Here is a 14,920-nt window from a genome sequence, read left to right as displayed (position 1 = left end):
GAACCCACCTGCCAACATGGACCTCGTCTGCTGCTTGGAGACTCCCAGAAGAGGGCAATGGATAACTGCCCAGGTCAGCCAAGCATTCAGAGAATTTTGAGGTGCCTCAAGGTTCTTTCAAAAATCAATGAGTTTCCATCCATATGGCACACACATTGAGAGGAACCAGCCATGAAAATGGCCAATGGCAGAGACGCTGGACTTGTACCTGCGCTGGGATTAGTTCAGAAGAAACAGAAGGGACCGCTCTGCCACCAACCAGATGACAATAAGCTCTTCTCTGCAAGTGACTTGTCCTCTTCACAAGTTACCTGGAGTAGCCTCGTGTCATGGAGCAAGCATCCAAGCCCCGCTCCTGCCTGGATAGAAGAGCCCCAGCTGTAGGAGGTGTCTGTGCAACTGGGCTGAGTCCAGCTCTGTTTCTGGAGTGGCCAGTGGACACAGTGGACACACACAGTCCCCACATCACGAGAGTGAGCTGGAAATATAGGGAGGTGCGTGTTCCCTGGCTGCATACTCACTCCTTCAGCCCTCTCCTCAGGGTCCTGCTGTGACCACACATATCCTGCTCCCTTCTCATCACTGGCCAACTCTGGTGACAAGCTGAAGTCTGAGTCACACGCCTTCTTTGCCAGGAAATGGACATGAAGAAGACCTGAGTCTGCGGGAGGCATTGAGCTGCCTGCTGTCCCACTGGCCGTGGAGTCCTGAGAACATGCCTGGCCATCGTTCTATCCTGGGTGACAGTAGCACAGCTCCATGGAGCACCTGTCTTGACAGAAGGGGACTTAGGGCCTGGGGACAGCTGTAAGGTCATCTGTGATAAGGTGGACAGGGACCGTTCCTCAGTTCTCCACCTCAGATCGTGTGATGTAAGTTTGAGAACAGCTACTCAGTCCACAAAGATAGCATTCCTGCACCTTTGCCTGGGTGTCATCCTTTGAAGAGGTGTCACAATTTTACTTTAGAGCTGCATTTACAAAGATAGCCCGTGGAGGCTGTGGTTGAGGGTCGCTGGGCTCCTGCTAGCTAATGTCCATCTTGAGAATAGTGTCCTGGGGCCTCCTTGGGATCACTGGGTACCCCTCAGTGAGAGTTCGGTGATTCCCTTACCAGGTCACAGGGAGTCCCATTGACTCTAGGGACTTTTGGCACAGCAGGGGAACTTTTCAGCCACATCCGGTGGCTGTCCTCAGATGAGAGGTTAGGGGCTCTCCTCCCCAGGGTTGCTCTGAGAGTGACATGTTGCTGCATCTACCATGCACAGAGGCCACACAGGAACAGGAGGGTGGGAGGGGAAGGGAAGGGTCAGACAGAGGCTGTGGGGGGGTGGAGAGGCTGGGGGTTTCTGGCGAAGAGTTTGCCCCATGTCAGTTACAGCAGAGTAAAAACTCAAGACGTTGACAGCCCAGGGTGGTGGATACTGCAGGAGCGAGGGGAAAAAGGATGTCGGCGAGACTGTGGCAGGTTCAGGTGAGATGTGCCGTTTGCTTTCCCACTTTTGATGGGGTCGTGTCTCTCCACGTGCCTGTGGAGCTCCGTTGGCCTTTCCAGTCTGTCCCCACAGCCTTCTTGGGAAGAGAGACTCTGGGGGCCCTGTGGTCACTGGAATTGATGTGGGGCAGCCAGACCCAAGTTACCCTGCCAGGATCATGGCAGCCCAAGGGACACTTCTTAGAGACCTGACCTGTTCCTTGGACCCAGAGGGGCTCTGGATATTTTGTGGGAGCTGGCAGCCCGAGACCCTGGACACCATGGGGGCACAGGGCAACCCAGGTTGTTGAACACTTGGAGCATCTGGTAGCCCAGGACACTGGACACTGGGGCACCAGGTGGAGTCTGCCCCAGCCTGCAACTCTGTTCCACTTCATAGTGAAATGGTCATTCCTTATCTCCCCCTGTGCCAGACACCCCCAACATAGAGCCCCACTGTCTCTACCATCACTGTCTGGACACATGGGCCCCCATCCTCTGGCCATCTCCTGGACGTACAGCCCCTGTCCCCCTGCTTACCCCCACCACCAGCCGCAGCTGCTCCTGGGTGGGTAGCAGCACAAGGACGTCCCTGGGCTCTGAGGTCATCGCAGTATCCCTGGGACCGGCTCTGGCAGGGCTGCACACAGGGCTCTCTCAGGACCAGGCTCTCTATTCTGTGTATCTGCAGGAGACAGAGAATCAAGTCTTTTCCAGGTGGGACCAAGTGGTCAGACAGCCCTGAGTGTCCCTCTCGGGAGGCTTCACCACACCACCATCCTGAATGTCCTCCCTAGCCATCAGCCACAGGTGGGGCTGGCACCTCCCGTCTCCTCCAGCTGTGCCTGCCCTCTAGGCTGGCCTTCTCTGAGTGCTTGCTGGGAAAACAGGAACTAGGTGGGCCGTGCAAGGACAAGGGTCAGGTCCATGGTGCTGGGCGTGTAGAGGCCTCTTGGCATATAAATAAGCAATTGTGCCACAGGCCTTGCTGCTCCTGGCAGGGCAGGCAGCTTCATGCCCAGGAAGAAAGGCCAGGGCCATTGTGTGGCCCAGGCAAGAGGGACTGAGATCCTGGCACCACTCAAGATGACCTGGCAGCTCCTGAGGACAAAGGGCACACACAGACCCCACAGATGTAGACACCAGAACAGTGGCTGAGGTCACCAGATGGAAAAGTGGGAGGGCGAGGAGGAGGAGAGGCAGCTTGAGTGGGACAGCCCACCAGGACACCTACTGCTCACGTCTGCCATGGAGAATGCTGGCTGTGAGACCCTCGTGGCTGGAAACTGAGGATAACTGTCCTTTGGGAAGGCCAGAAAGAAGAGCCATATGGTGCCCAGTGGACACAGACATGGACAGGCACTCAGGAGCTGTGGTAGGGTTCCAAAGTGCCATCTGCCATCAGCTGGGGAGGAGCAGACCCCTGGGACCTCTCCAGACTTGGCAGTGAGCAGGGGAAAGGCACTTGGAAGCCATCTTTGCCCGGGTCAACCAACCCTCCAGGCCTTTCAGGTCCAAGATTTCAGCTTCCAGAAGTCTGGCCTCTGTACTTCCATCTTCAGTCAGTGAACTCCTTCCTGTTCCCAAGTCCCCAGACTTCCTTGGAAAAGTTCCTCTTTTAAAGTCTGAGAAGCCATTGCTTAGTAAATGTAGGAGGCTCTGACCTACAGCTGGTCAGTCTCAGGAAATTCACCTCCAGCTGCCTCGAGGACAGCCCGTAGGTTTAGGAAGATTTAGGCACAGTTAGGAGGCCGTGACTCAGACCCCATTCCCAGGTTTCTTGCTCTGCCACTGTCCCACTCCCTTGGCTCAGGCCGAGGCTCCCTCCTTGCTGCTCCAGGTCACACAGGCATCTGGGGTGCTTTGGCCATCTTGCTTCCTGTCCAGGGAAAATGTTTGTCACTCAGATGTTCCCATCCTTTCAGCCAAAAGTGTAACAAGTGCTTTTAAAAAATGGCAAAGTCGTCCCAGGAAATGGACGCCATCACTGCACAGTCGACCCCCAGAGGGATGGTCACCAGCTCCAGTGTTATAGTAAAGGACAGCCACAACTGCTCTTTCCACAGTGTCCATGACCAGGAGGGGCACAGGATGGAGGTGGCAGCACCTGGGGACCTGGATGGTGTGAAAGCAGAAAGTGATCCTGGGAGAAAGAGCCAGTTGCTGGGTGGTGTGGTGGTAGCAGCCCCCATGCGTGTGGGGGGTGCCCACCTGTTACAGGTGACATTGGGCAAACTAGCTTCAAGTACCTCCAGGCAGAAGAAAATGAAAGAAACCCTGCGTCCTTACTGATAAATGTGACAATTTCTTGTGAAAATAGGATGTCTCTGGCCTCAGAGCCCCAAGACTCACAGGCTACCACTGGGGTTTAGTACCTTGGTGAGGACCATGGACGGGGAAGCTGGACATGGGAAGTGACCACATTGTATTCCTGGAGTGTATCAGTCTCTGAAAATGCCTGATGGCGCCAAGTCAAGCAGTGGTGACTCTGTGTGGCTGCCGTCCCCTCAACCCGCCCCTCTGTACACCAGCATGTCCTTGAGTTCATCAAGAAGATAACAACTTTTTGTCCCTGGAGAAAGCAGAGACTTGTGGCAAGGCCTCCTCAAGCAAACAGCCTGGTGTCCCTGGGGGTTGGTTTCAGGATCCCCCCAGGACACCCAGATCTGCTGGTGCTCAAATGGCTCGGTGTTTGCATGTGACCTGCTCCCTCCTTCTGCAGGCCTAAGTCATCTCTGGTGCTGCTGTACTGACTGTGACGTGCCTGCGAAGGAAAGTCATGACCTGTACTGTTAGGGTGATGACCAGGAAGGTCCCCCACACTCCCCAGCACACACACACACCCTCTTTTCCCAAACATTTTCAGTCAGTGTTTGGGTGGACCCTCAGATGTACAGCCCACAGTGCAGAGGGCAGCTGCACACGCCGTGTTCAGGACTGCCATTCAGGGTGCAGTCAGTGATCTGCCTGAGGATGTGACTTCAGGTGGGGGCGTGGGACAGGAGACACAGCGAAGAAGAAGTGAGGCAACCCGCCAAAGGTCTTCACGTGAGGCCCTGGCTCTCCTCTGTGGATGGTTCCCATCTTCTATCACCACGTGGGCCGGTTGAGAATGTTCCAGAACTAAAGCTTCCAGACACAGATCCAGCTGTGATGACAAAGGAAGTGATGAACACGGACCCTGTGTGAGGAGGGAGACGTCAGGCCAGGCATTCGCTGATTCCACAAGAGAAGACATTCTCAGAGCTGGGCAGGTGTGACTGCCTGGGCTGGGGACACGGCAGGTGTGGCAGGTTAAGTTTTGGGGATGGAAACACTGCGTGGTTAAATGGCACAACTCTTCAATTAGCTGAAATTTATTGAACTGTTCACTTACCAGGGATGCATTTTATAGCGTGTAAGTCATGCCTCAGGAAAGATAGCAAGATACAGAACAAGTTATTCGCAGTAGAATAACACACATATTCAGCCACTGGCCCCGTCCACGGGTGTGTGTGAGTGCATGTCTGTGTGTCTGATCAGGTGAGTGTCTTTAGTATGTGCACACGCTCGTGTGTGAGCCAGTGTGGGGTGAGCACGGTCCTCTTAAGCCCCCTTCACCCCTTGCTTGGCCCACAGGGTGAAGAGCAGACAGTTACAAATGTCCTGACTTGCTGCCATTGGCATCCCTTACAAGGGGACAAGTCCCATGCGGAAGCGAGGGTGGAGGGCAAGGTGTGGCCCTGGCCCACGAGAACCCAGGAGACATGGTGTTTGGGGAGGAGGAGGACTTTGGAACTCAGACCCCGGCTGTTTCTACTTTGGGTGCTCCTGCCACACCCCCAAGCAAACCTGCTGGAGGACCCTAGCCCCCTCTCCATGGGGTTGTGCCATCTGTCCAAGAGCTGGCTCTGTAAGATGTGGACAGACAGATGTGGGAGCATGACGGGAAGGGGCTGGGCTGCTGACCCATGCCTCCCCTTGGCAGAGGGGCAGAATGGCACCTACTCAAGCAAGGAGTGGGGGAGACAGTGGAGGTGGTGTCACAAGACTGTGGCCACGGGTAGCATATGGGGCCCATGGATAGTGTGGGGGACCTGTGGATGACATGTGGGGCCTGGGGATAGTGTGGGGAGCTCATGGACATCTCCCAGCTGGCTCTCAGATCACTCTCTCTGAGGCCATGCTCCTGGGCCTTGTCACCTATGGATGACAGCAGGACCCTTCTTTGTTCCACCCTCTGACTTGCTTAAAGGGTCTTGTGGATGTGAAGCCCTGCCCTGCCCCCTCTGGCTCTCACCATGGTCCCACTCTGAAGCCCAGTGCAGGGCACACAAGGCATGGCAGAGGGATGTCCACATGGTCAGAATCCTTGTGTGGCTCCACAGACTCCCTCCCATTGATGTCCAGGGACTCCTGGCAGCTCCCACCCCATCTTAAGCTGGCAGGCGAGGAGAGATACCTTCCATTTTAAGGATGGGACGCCTAGGCTCAGAGGAGGGGTGTGGGCAGAGCAGGGTCTGCTCTGTGGCTGGGCTTGCTCCAGATGGTGTCATGGGGTGGGGACCATGTGAACTCCCAAACCTGCAGCCATCACCTCCCATCACATCACCAGCTCTCCTAATTTGGATGCAGAGGACTCTGGGTCACATGGGTGTCAGTTCCTCTTATGGCTCTCAGGGTGTCTGGATTCTTTACTACTTGGAAGGGAGCTGGGGAAGGGCTGGGAGGAAGGAAAATCAAATGCTGGAGGATTGCAGATGGGAGGGTCCAGTGCCTGCCTCCCTGAGCCCATTACTGCTTGTCTCAGCCCTGGGACTTTCCCCTGTTCATCCAGCTGGCAGATTCTTAGAATTCTCTGATGCCCCCAGCACAAACACTGGCCTTGCTGAACCTGGCTGCTGCGCCCTTGACTCAGGGTTTCAAGAGCTCCCCGCCCAGAAAGAAGAATGTGCTGTGAACTGGTTGCCCAGCAGAGGGCAGAGGCGCAGGAGGCTAGCGGACTGACTGATGGATCCCCTGAGTTCCAGGCTCCCCACCTCGGACACACCTCCTGTAGAGCACATACCTTCCACTGGCCTAACAGGAGGTTTCACTTTCAACTGCATACGTTACCTAAGCACACATCCACCTGCTCCCTGGTTGCTATGTCCACCCCTGGAGGTCCTGTCTGCGGTTCCCTCTCCTCTCACTCACAGAACTCAGGTCATAGCTTAGGAGAAAGAAAAATGAATTTGGCTGAAGCCTGGCTCCAGGATGGGGGGCTGTGTCCAGCTTGTGAGCAGGTGCTGGGCTCAGAGTTGATGTGGTTGTGCTGCCCAGTATGGGTGGCAAAGACCCTGGCTCCATCTGGACCCTCGGCTATAACTGAGGTCCTCTGGCTGCCTCATGGACTCTGTGGCTCAGTGTGCATCACAGTCCTTGGATGTGGTCACTGTGAGCCCTGCTGTTGTTTTTAGAGAAACTCTTTCTGTGTGGTAAGGCCAGGTCCTCCTATAAGAGGCACTCAAACTGCTTTTGCTGAAAAGCACTGATTTCTTCTTGGACCCACGAATTAACTAAAGACAAGAGAAACTTAGCATCACTATCTCCATTTTGTATCTGTCTTTGCTCTCAGTCATCCTCTTTTTTTTTTTTTTTTCCAAAGCACTGATACTATTTTATTATCAGACTAGAAAACTAGACACTTCTACAGCCCACGGAAGGGTGGACTTAATCCTTAATCCTCCTCCTCATCATCACCGGCTCCAGCCCCGCCCTGGCCCTTCTTGGCATTCTTCCTCTTCACACGGCCTGGGCGGCCACCCCCATATGGAGATCGCAGGGAGAAGTCAATGTGCTTCTGGGAGTCCAGGCGGACAATGAAGGACGGGATGTTCACTACCTGCTTTCGGACCCTGATATGACGCTGACGGATGAGCACCCGGGCATGGTGGATGGACTTAGCTAGGCCCAACTTGAAGACCTGGGTCTGGAGGCGCCTCTCCAAGAAATCCTCTATCTTCAGGCCCAAGATGTAATCCAGCTTCATTTTGCCTTCATCCAGCACCCCGATGCGAACAAGTCGCCGCAGCAGGGCATTGCCTTCGAAGAGACGCCGCGGGTCCTTCTCGTCCAGCGTCAGCAGCTCCCGAGCGGCCTTGCGGATCTTGGCCAGAGTGAACTTGACCCTCCAGATCTCACGTTTGTTCCGGAGCCCATACTCGCCAATCAACTTCAGTTCTTGATCAAGGCGAGATTTTTCGAAGGGTCTCCGCGGGGTTACATAGGTCTTGCGACAAACCCAGCTCCGGGCCACCGGCATGTTGGCTCCGTTTGCGTGTCTGCGCCAATGCGCCGGCCCTAACAAAAAGGCTCAGTCATCCTCTTTATAGTCACTTTGCAATCACTTTGGATTCCAGAAAGGACAGAACTGATAACATCTCTATGACATGGGACTAAAACTTCCCATAAGGAACAGTGGAACATGCAGGACGGACGCCCCTCCAAATGAGGACAATGACCTGTAATGATGAGGCTGCACCCTGGAGCAGGAGCAGTCATCTCATGGGACCTGATGGCTCCCCTCAAGTGATGACAGGGATGACATCTTCCCTGAAACCTCTCTGGGAGACCTTGGACTGAGATAATGGTCAACCAGACCACACCTATGACTGGACTGTTTATGCACACCTTTGTCCCCTGCCCCCAGTTCTTTGTCTACTTTAACCTATAGTTCATGTCTGTACCCCGAAGATGGCTGACGATGAGCTGAGCGCTTACTCCACCTCTTTCCACAGTGTGTCCCGAGCCGGGTAATAAATCTTTCTCTGCCTTCACCAGGCCTCTTTATTTGGCGTTTAGGGGCGGGTGGCGGACCTGGCGAATGGAATCTTAGGAGTTTGGGCCTTGTGTCCAAAAACTCCTGTTTCACTTCTTGGTGGCTTTCATATCTGGAGGGACCAGCCCAGGCTGAGGTGGCCTCTCCTGGAGGCCGAGGTGGAGAGGGCACAGAGTGTTTGTCATGGTGTCATTTAAGGCCGTGTTGGTTGGTGGTAAGATCAGGCTGGCCACTGGTGTGGTTCGTTGTTGCCTTTGGCCAGTTTAGTAGTGGGTCCCTGAATTTCTGGGACAAGAAGACCCCTGCCCTTGGGTCCCCCAGAGGTCCCCAATGCTCTTCAAGGGGATAGGACCCACAAGTGGTCATCTTAAGCCTGCACCATGGCCCTGGGCTCCCAGTGTCCCCTCTTCTCTTCTCGTTCCTCCCTTCCCAAATTCTTGACACTGTGGTCCCCATGACCTTGCTAAGACATGGGTAGTTCACCCATCTCCAGCTCAAATCCACAAATGGTAACACCTCCCTCATGGGAGAAGCCTGAGCATGGCGATGGCCTCCAGTCCCTCTGGCTGCCTCACCTTCCTGCCCCTGGGCCTTTGCTCTTCTGTGTGGAGCCTCTTTCCCACTGTATCTGCCTGGCTCGCTCCTCACAGCCCTGACACCCCATCTCCCCGAAGGCCTGTGCTACAGCATGTGTGGAAATTTGATGTCATATGTTTAGCTGCTCATTGTCTGTCCCCTGCTCTTACTGATCACATCTCATGCACACGGTCTGCTCACCACTAACTGCTGTCCCTCGGTCCACCGTGTGGTCCCAGCTGGTGTTGGCTGGGCTCAGAGCTAGTCAGTGACCATCACAGCCACTGTCAATGTGATCACTGAGTATCTACCAGTTTGAGTTTTGGTGGTCTCTGCTGGGCTGCTCTCCTTATTGATTTGCAAATCCAGCTCACAAGGCTGACTGCCTTCAGGCCTTCTGGTCTCCACAGAGGCTTCTCTCTGAGTTTTAAGCCCCTTGTTGGAGGCCTGGGCCCCTCGGGAACCCTCACTGCCTGCCAAGGCTGACCCCGGAGGAGGACTGCTGGTCCCCAGACCTTCACTGTCTTGTACGTAACAGGGTGCTCTATTGCCAACACACATTGCTAACTTCTCCAGGTTTCAGTGCAAAAGCAAAAGGATGTCCCACGCTGTCTTCCTGGTTCTTGACAATGTCTTGGAAACTAAAATGCCTCCAGTGTGGCACCTTCTGTTGGGGCCTACAAGGTCACAAGGACAGCAAAGCATCAAAGGGCAGCAGGGATGGACAGCCCTTGGTCTGGGGCCTCCCCACCGAGCCAAGCCACACCAGGAACATTTCTTTGAACCCTCTGGCAAGACTGGGAACTATTGGAGCTCTAGTTTCACCGTGTCCTCTACCCTTATGGACACCAACCCAAGCTCAGCTCCTCCACAGGCCTCTCACTCTGCTCTGCTTGGGGATGCTTGATAGACACTAAGGTAGGCCCAGGTGGTCCCTCCTCTGTGCCCCTTTCCCTGGGGACACTGCTCTGAGGGCGAGTGTATCATCATCACCAGGTGGTCATATTGCACTGCACTCTGGGAGCCTCTGAGGTCTCTGGAAAGGGCCCAAGAACTACACCTAGCAGGGGCTGGAGCAGCTGATGCTGCTGACCCAGGAGGCCACACTGAGCACCCACCCCAAGGGTCCCCATGATTCCTGAGTCTTCATGCTCCTCATGGGGAAAGGGATGTCCTCTAACGGTGATCTTCCTATCTCTGCCTCCTGAGTAGCTAGGATGAGCCACCAGGGCCAGGCATTGGCTTCTACTCAACTTAAACAGTTGGAGGTCCACAGTGGAACTTGGAGGTCGGCCAGAGGTTTCCCTCACATCCCTGCCTCACAATGCACAGTCTCGCCCATTGTCATTACCCCCATTGTCATCACCCCCACACACCAAGTGGTGCACTGACCACAACTGGTGGATCTACACAGTGTTGACCCACACATCACTATCACTGGGAGCCCAGGGTCTACATGCAGCCCATGGTTAGTGTTGGGTGTCCTGAGGGTTTAGACATATTCATGACATATGCCACCACTATAGGATCACAGAGTGGTTCCATTGCCTGGAATTCTTGACCAAGCTTAGCTCTGCAGAGCCTGGCTAAGTCCTTGTATTGTAGGGTGCTTTAAATGTGTCCATGAGAACAAAAGGTTCACATTACTTCTGTTTCTCCTCCACATTTGGAGGAGATTGCTGTGCAAATGGATTAAAAGCATAGTGTAAGAACTTGACCAATCAATGAAATTGGAGCCAAAATCACAACCAGTTGCTTCACCAATGCCACAGTCCCTGCCTGTGAAGCCTAAATTTTCAGGGGCCTCAGTTCTGAGGCAGAGGACATGTGGGAGCTAGACTGAGGGCTCAGGAAGCAGAGACTTGCAAACCTGAAACAAGATGTGGAGGGTTCCTGCAGGTAGAGAGGACCAAGGGAAGAGAAGCGACTTTTTTCTGTACCTAATATCAGGAATTCACAAAGCAGGCTTTGGAAAACTATAGAAAAGGCAATTGAGTGGCCAGAACAAGGTGGCACTTTGGGACTGTGAGACAAAGTTCTGAGGTTGCTAGCACAAGAACATGGGACAGAGTGCAGGCACAGTGCAGCCTGCACAGGTGCTGTCTTGCTTGCTGACACCCAAGAAGGACATCTTCTGGACAACTCGGCTGACCACAGAAGAGTTCCCCAGTCAGTGGGTCTGTGTCATTGGCCAGCTAGCTGCTCTCAGATATCAGTGGATACAAATAAGCCGGGCTTTCCAGAGGAAGGAGCGCTCAGGACTGGAAGGGTACTACACAGGCCACAACTGCCTCGAGGTCAGCCCCATCCAAGTGTGGAGCTGCTACGCCTGTCCCCTGGGTGATCAGCCCCCTGGACAGAATCACCTCAGCTCAGTGCTACCTCTTGAGGGGACCAGCCATGGACTGGCCACTCACAGCCCTTGAGGTCTCCAGGACTGTCCTTCCTCAGTGAGCAGAGGGCCTGAATCCCTTTCCATCCAGGGTCTTAGACAACCTGAACCATGTCTGGGGAAGTAGGGCTACACCCAGCGATGTGGGGTTCAAGCACTTAGTTACAAACCTCCCACGCTGGGCACCTGGACTGCTTCAGCAAACCCGGGAGAACAGGTCTTCAGGCTTTCCACATCTCCAAACGAGAGGGGGCTTTGGACAAAGCTCCTCTGGATGGAGCCTCTGGACACTCTAAAAGGGAAGTTGAGTCTCAATGTTTGCAAGACCTCTGAGTACCTGTGTGCGGAGGGGCTGAGAGGGGCTGGGGGCCACATGGGAGACATAAGAAGCACATACACCAGAGGATGCCTGAGAGGGCTTTGACTTGCTGTGGGCCGGTGCGGCAGGAGGATCTGGTAGAGGGGAAGGGGTTTCCTGGCTTCATCTCAGCTCTGGAGGATGGAGGAGGTCGGGGCAGTCACCTCTCCACACTCCCCACTGGACACACTCCCAGGGTGCAGGAAGAATGTGTATGGATAAGAACAGAGCAGCCTAGAATCCAGGTGTGTTGGTCAGGGCTCTCCAGAGAAACAACCAGGCTGTGGATAAAGAACTGGCTGATGGGCACCGGAGCCAGCAAGTCCTAACACCGCAGGGCAGACCAGCAGGCTGGGGAACCAAGGAAGAGCAGCATTTCTGAGGGCAGGGTCTCAGGTACTCAAAGAACCTCAGGCTTTTTGTCTCTTAGGTCCTTCAACTGACTGGCTAAGGGCCACCCACAGTGTGGGGCGTGATTTGCATTACATAGTCTACTGACTTAAATGCTAATCTCACCTAAATCTAGACTGGTGCTTAACCAAAAATTGGGCTCCATGGTCCAGCCACAGTGGACACATCAATTGACTATTCTAGAGGTCTGTGTAAGGATAAAGCTGTGTTTGGTTCTTAGGCTGAGAACAGTTCTGTTATCCCCTGGGGATGCTTCAGTGAATGGGTCTGGGACCTGGAAGTTGCTGTCTACTGTTTTTGACCACGACTCCCTAATAAATTTACCCCATGATCCAGCTCACACATGTAGAGCTGAAGCAGTGATCCACAGTGAAGTCACAGCAACCCATCAAGGAACCAGCATCTAGAGGCTGCAGCTGAGTCTCAGGAGCCCAAGTGACGCTATAGCCTGTCCCCAGGCCTGGCATTGGCTGATTCAGGGCCGTGTATCCCTCTGCACATCCATGCCCTGGTCAGCTCTGGCTGCCAAGGTTTAGGCCCTAAACCAAGTCTGTGAGGATTTCCTGCAGGACAAGTGCAGTGGCCTCATTCCCTGCTGTGGGTCACACATAGTGGGCTCCACCTGGGTCACCATGCAAGCTCTGCTCTGCTTAACGGTGGTAGTCAAACCCATCAGAACAGCTGGTAGGGTGCAGACCAAGACTCTAGGCTCTGCAGGCAGCTGGGGTACAGTCTCTGCTTGCCAATGTGGTAGGTGCTGGGCAGTTTGCCAAAGCCCCCTATAGCCATGCAGGGCTGCAGTAGGAATTAAAGACCATAGCTGTACAGTTCCTCTTCATGGGGAGAGTCATGACACAGGAACTGAGACTCCTGGGTGGGCTTACTGTTTGGAAGTCCCTTCCAGAGGGCCCCCATGGCATTGAAGACTGTCACAGGCACTGACTGTGTACAGTGACTTTTCCTCCTGCTGCTGCCTGTGAGCCCCAGGGCCTGACACATGTGTGTTGCAGATGGACTGTACCTTGGTCACACTTGGGGCAGAAGGTATAGGTTTGCAAAGCACACTTGGGGCAGAGAGTGGACATGCAGTGCATACTCCCTGAGTCTTCCCCTGTCACACTCCAGAGTCCTCTGCTAACATAGTCACTGGCTTGGTCTCTGAGGCTCTCCCAAGGAAGGGCAGTAGGTGAAGGACTGGCTGTGAGGCGTCCAAAGGCCAACAAGCTCCTGAAGATGTCTAAGAGATCAGAAAGCAACAGGGAGACCTCTTCCCCTCCTGGAAGTCGGAGCTCTCGGCCCCTCCCAGGGTGTCCCCTCCCTGTCACACCCTGTGGAATGGCCTGCAGAGTGGTTTGCAATGACAGTGTGGCACCTTAAGGCAGACAGGCAGCAGTGTTTTCTCTTCCCACAGGACCTGCCAGAGGATTGGCTGTTAGTCTAGTAAACCAGTCCTGCTGTGAGGTCCCAGAGGAGTCTTGCCTGAGGGTTTCCCGAGCAGAAGTGTGTGGTCAGGAGCAGGCCTTGCCACCTGTGTGCAGCCAGGGAGCTGCCCCTCGCCTATCCTGCCTTATTCAGGTTTACAGGAACTGCAAAAGTCATCTGGAGATGATGGTGTCCCCTTTATTCAGATGCACCTGTTGAAGTTACTCTCTCTTAGAGCTATTCCTTCAGGTTCTAGAAAGAGAGGATTTGGGAACGCATATTTCTCCATGTGGGAGCCTGAGATGGGGCTCTGGGGCAGGACCAGAGCTCATGGTTTTGTGCACCACCTGGATGTAAGGACCCTAGGAAATGATCTGTGGGAGAGCAGACCGCACTTGTCAACTTCAGATGACACGAAGATGCACCAGCTCACACCTGTCGCTCACCATCTCTCGAGTGGTTCTAAATTCTGTAGATGGTGGCATGTAGGACTTTAAAATTCAACCTGAAGGCTGTGATTAAAAGTTTACACATTTTGAACTCTCATGATGCTTTGCCACTAACAACAGAACATCTAGGCCTGCCTGGCATTCTGCCCTTTTCCCAGGGTGGCTGCTGCTCCCTGGCCAGGTACCATGGCCTCAGCCTATGCTGCACTGCTGGCTCCTTCCAGAGCCAACCTCGCTCAGTCATGGAGACCTTCCAGCCTTATCACCACCTCCAAACTGTCACCAGCCTGTGCACTGTGTTTCCCTAGCACTCCAAGTTCAGCAGGCCCCAGAACACGATAGCCCAGGAGGGCTGCTATGTGTGGCTGTTCCCAGCCAGGCCAGCTTACAGCAGTGGCTCTGTGGAGAACCCCTTATCTGTGACATCAGAGGAAGGTCCATCTGTCCCCACATCTCAGCTCTGTGAGCACATGGGGCAGGGCTCGTTTCCACTCACCGCACATTGTTGCATCCTGGCTCTTCGCCCAGCCACGGCTCTTGATAAATATTTGTGAAACACAGAATTGGCTTTCAAGCTTCAGTTGTGCCTAACACTGTCCCCACTGAGACCAAGCTTGCTCCCCCTCCCCAGGGCAGGTAGGAGTGACAGTTGAGACCAGGGGCTGCACACAGGAGGGCAAAACAGATGACTGAGCCCCATCCTCACGTGTGCTGACATTCCTCCCTCAGGGTGAGGGGCCAGCGGTGCCTCTCCTGGAGGTTGCTGCCCTGACCATAGGAAAGGATCAGGCACCTCTGGGTCCCCTTGAGCACCCTCCTTCACTACCCTGTGTGCTGAGTAACCCCTCAGTAATCACAACTGTCACTATCACCGTCCTTCATACCCAGGCTAGGTAAGTGGGTGACACCACATAGCACAGAGCTTGAGATGTGTGTGCTAAACTCATGGTGTTCCCAGCTCAGTGCTAACCAAAAGTGTTCACCACTGTTTATGGGGTCTGAGCACCATCCCACAGGGGCCTCAGCCATTGTCACCTGGC

At 54.4% G+C, this 14,920-nt stretch overlaps 2 protein-coding genes across 2 annotated transcripts in view; both read right to left on the bottom strand.

The window, feature by feature from the left end:
* Positions 1-3,863, bottom strand: part of Frmd1 (FERM domain containing 1) — a 28,161-nt gene extending 24,298 nt beyond the window's left edge. Inside the window, 2 exon segments of the mRNA XM_074052782.1 lie at positions 2,014-2,127; positions 3,849-3,863. Coding sequence (XP_073908883.1) covers positions 2,014-2,127; positions 3,849-3,863 — 129 coding nt within the window.
* A 3,233-nt stretch (positions 3,864-7,096) lies between these two features.
* Positions 7,097-7,819, bottom strand: LOC141422513 (small ribosomal subunit protein uS4-like). Its single transcript, XM_074070291.1, has one exon. It carries the CDS (start codon positions 7,754-7,756, stop codon positions 7,172-7,174), a length of 585 nt encoding a protein of 194 aa, XP_073926392.1. The 5' UTR covers positions 7,757-7,819; the 3' UTR covers positions 7,097-7,171.
* Between the last annotated feature and the right edge of the window lie 7,101 nt (positions 7,820-14,920).

Source organism: Castor canadensis, chromosome 1 (genome assembly GCF_047511655.1).
Source record: "Castor canadensis chromosome 1, mCasCan1.hap1v2, whole genome shotgun sequence".
NCBI lineage: Eukaryota > Metazoa > Chordata > Mammalia > Rodentia > Castoridae > Castor > Castor canadensis.
Note: the sequence above shows the minus strand (reverse complement) of the source record. Positions and strands in the feature narration are given on the sequence as shown.

Bases quoted from the DNA above. Each gene is read 5' to 3' on its own strand.
- LOC141422513 (XM_074070291.1), bottom strand. From the start codon at position 7,756: ATGCCGGTGGCCCGGAGCTGGGTTTGTCGCAAGACCTATGTAACCCCG.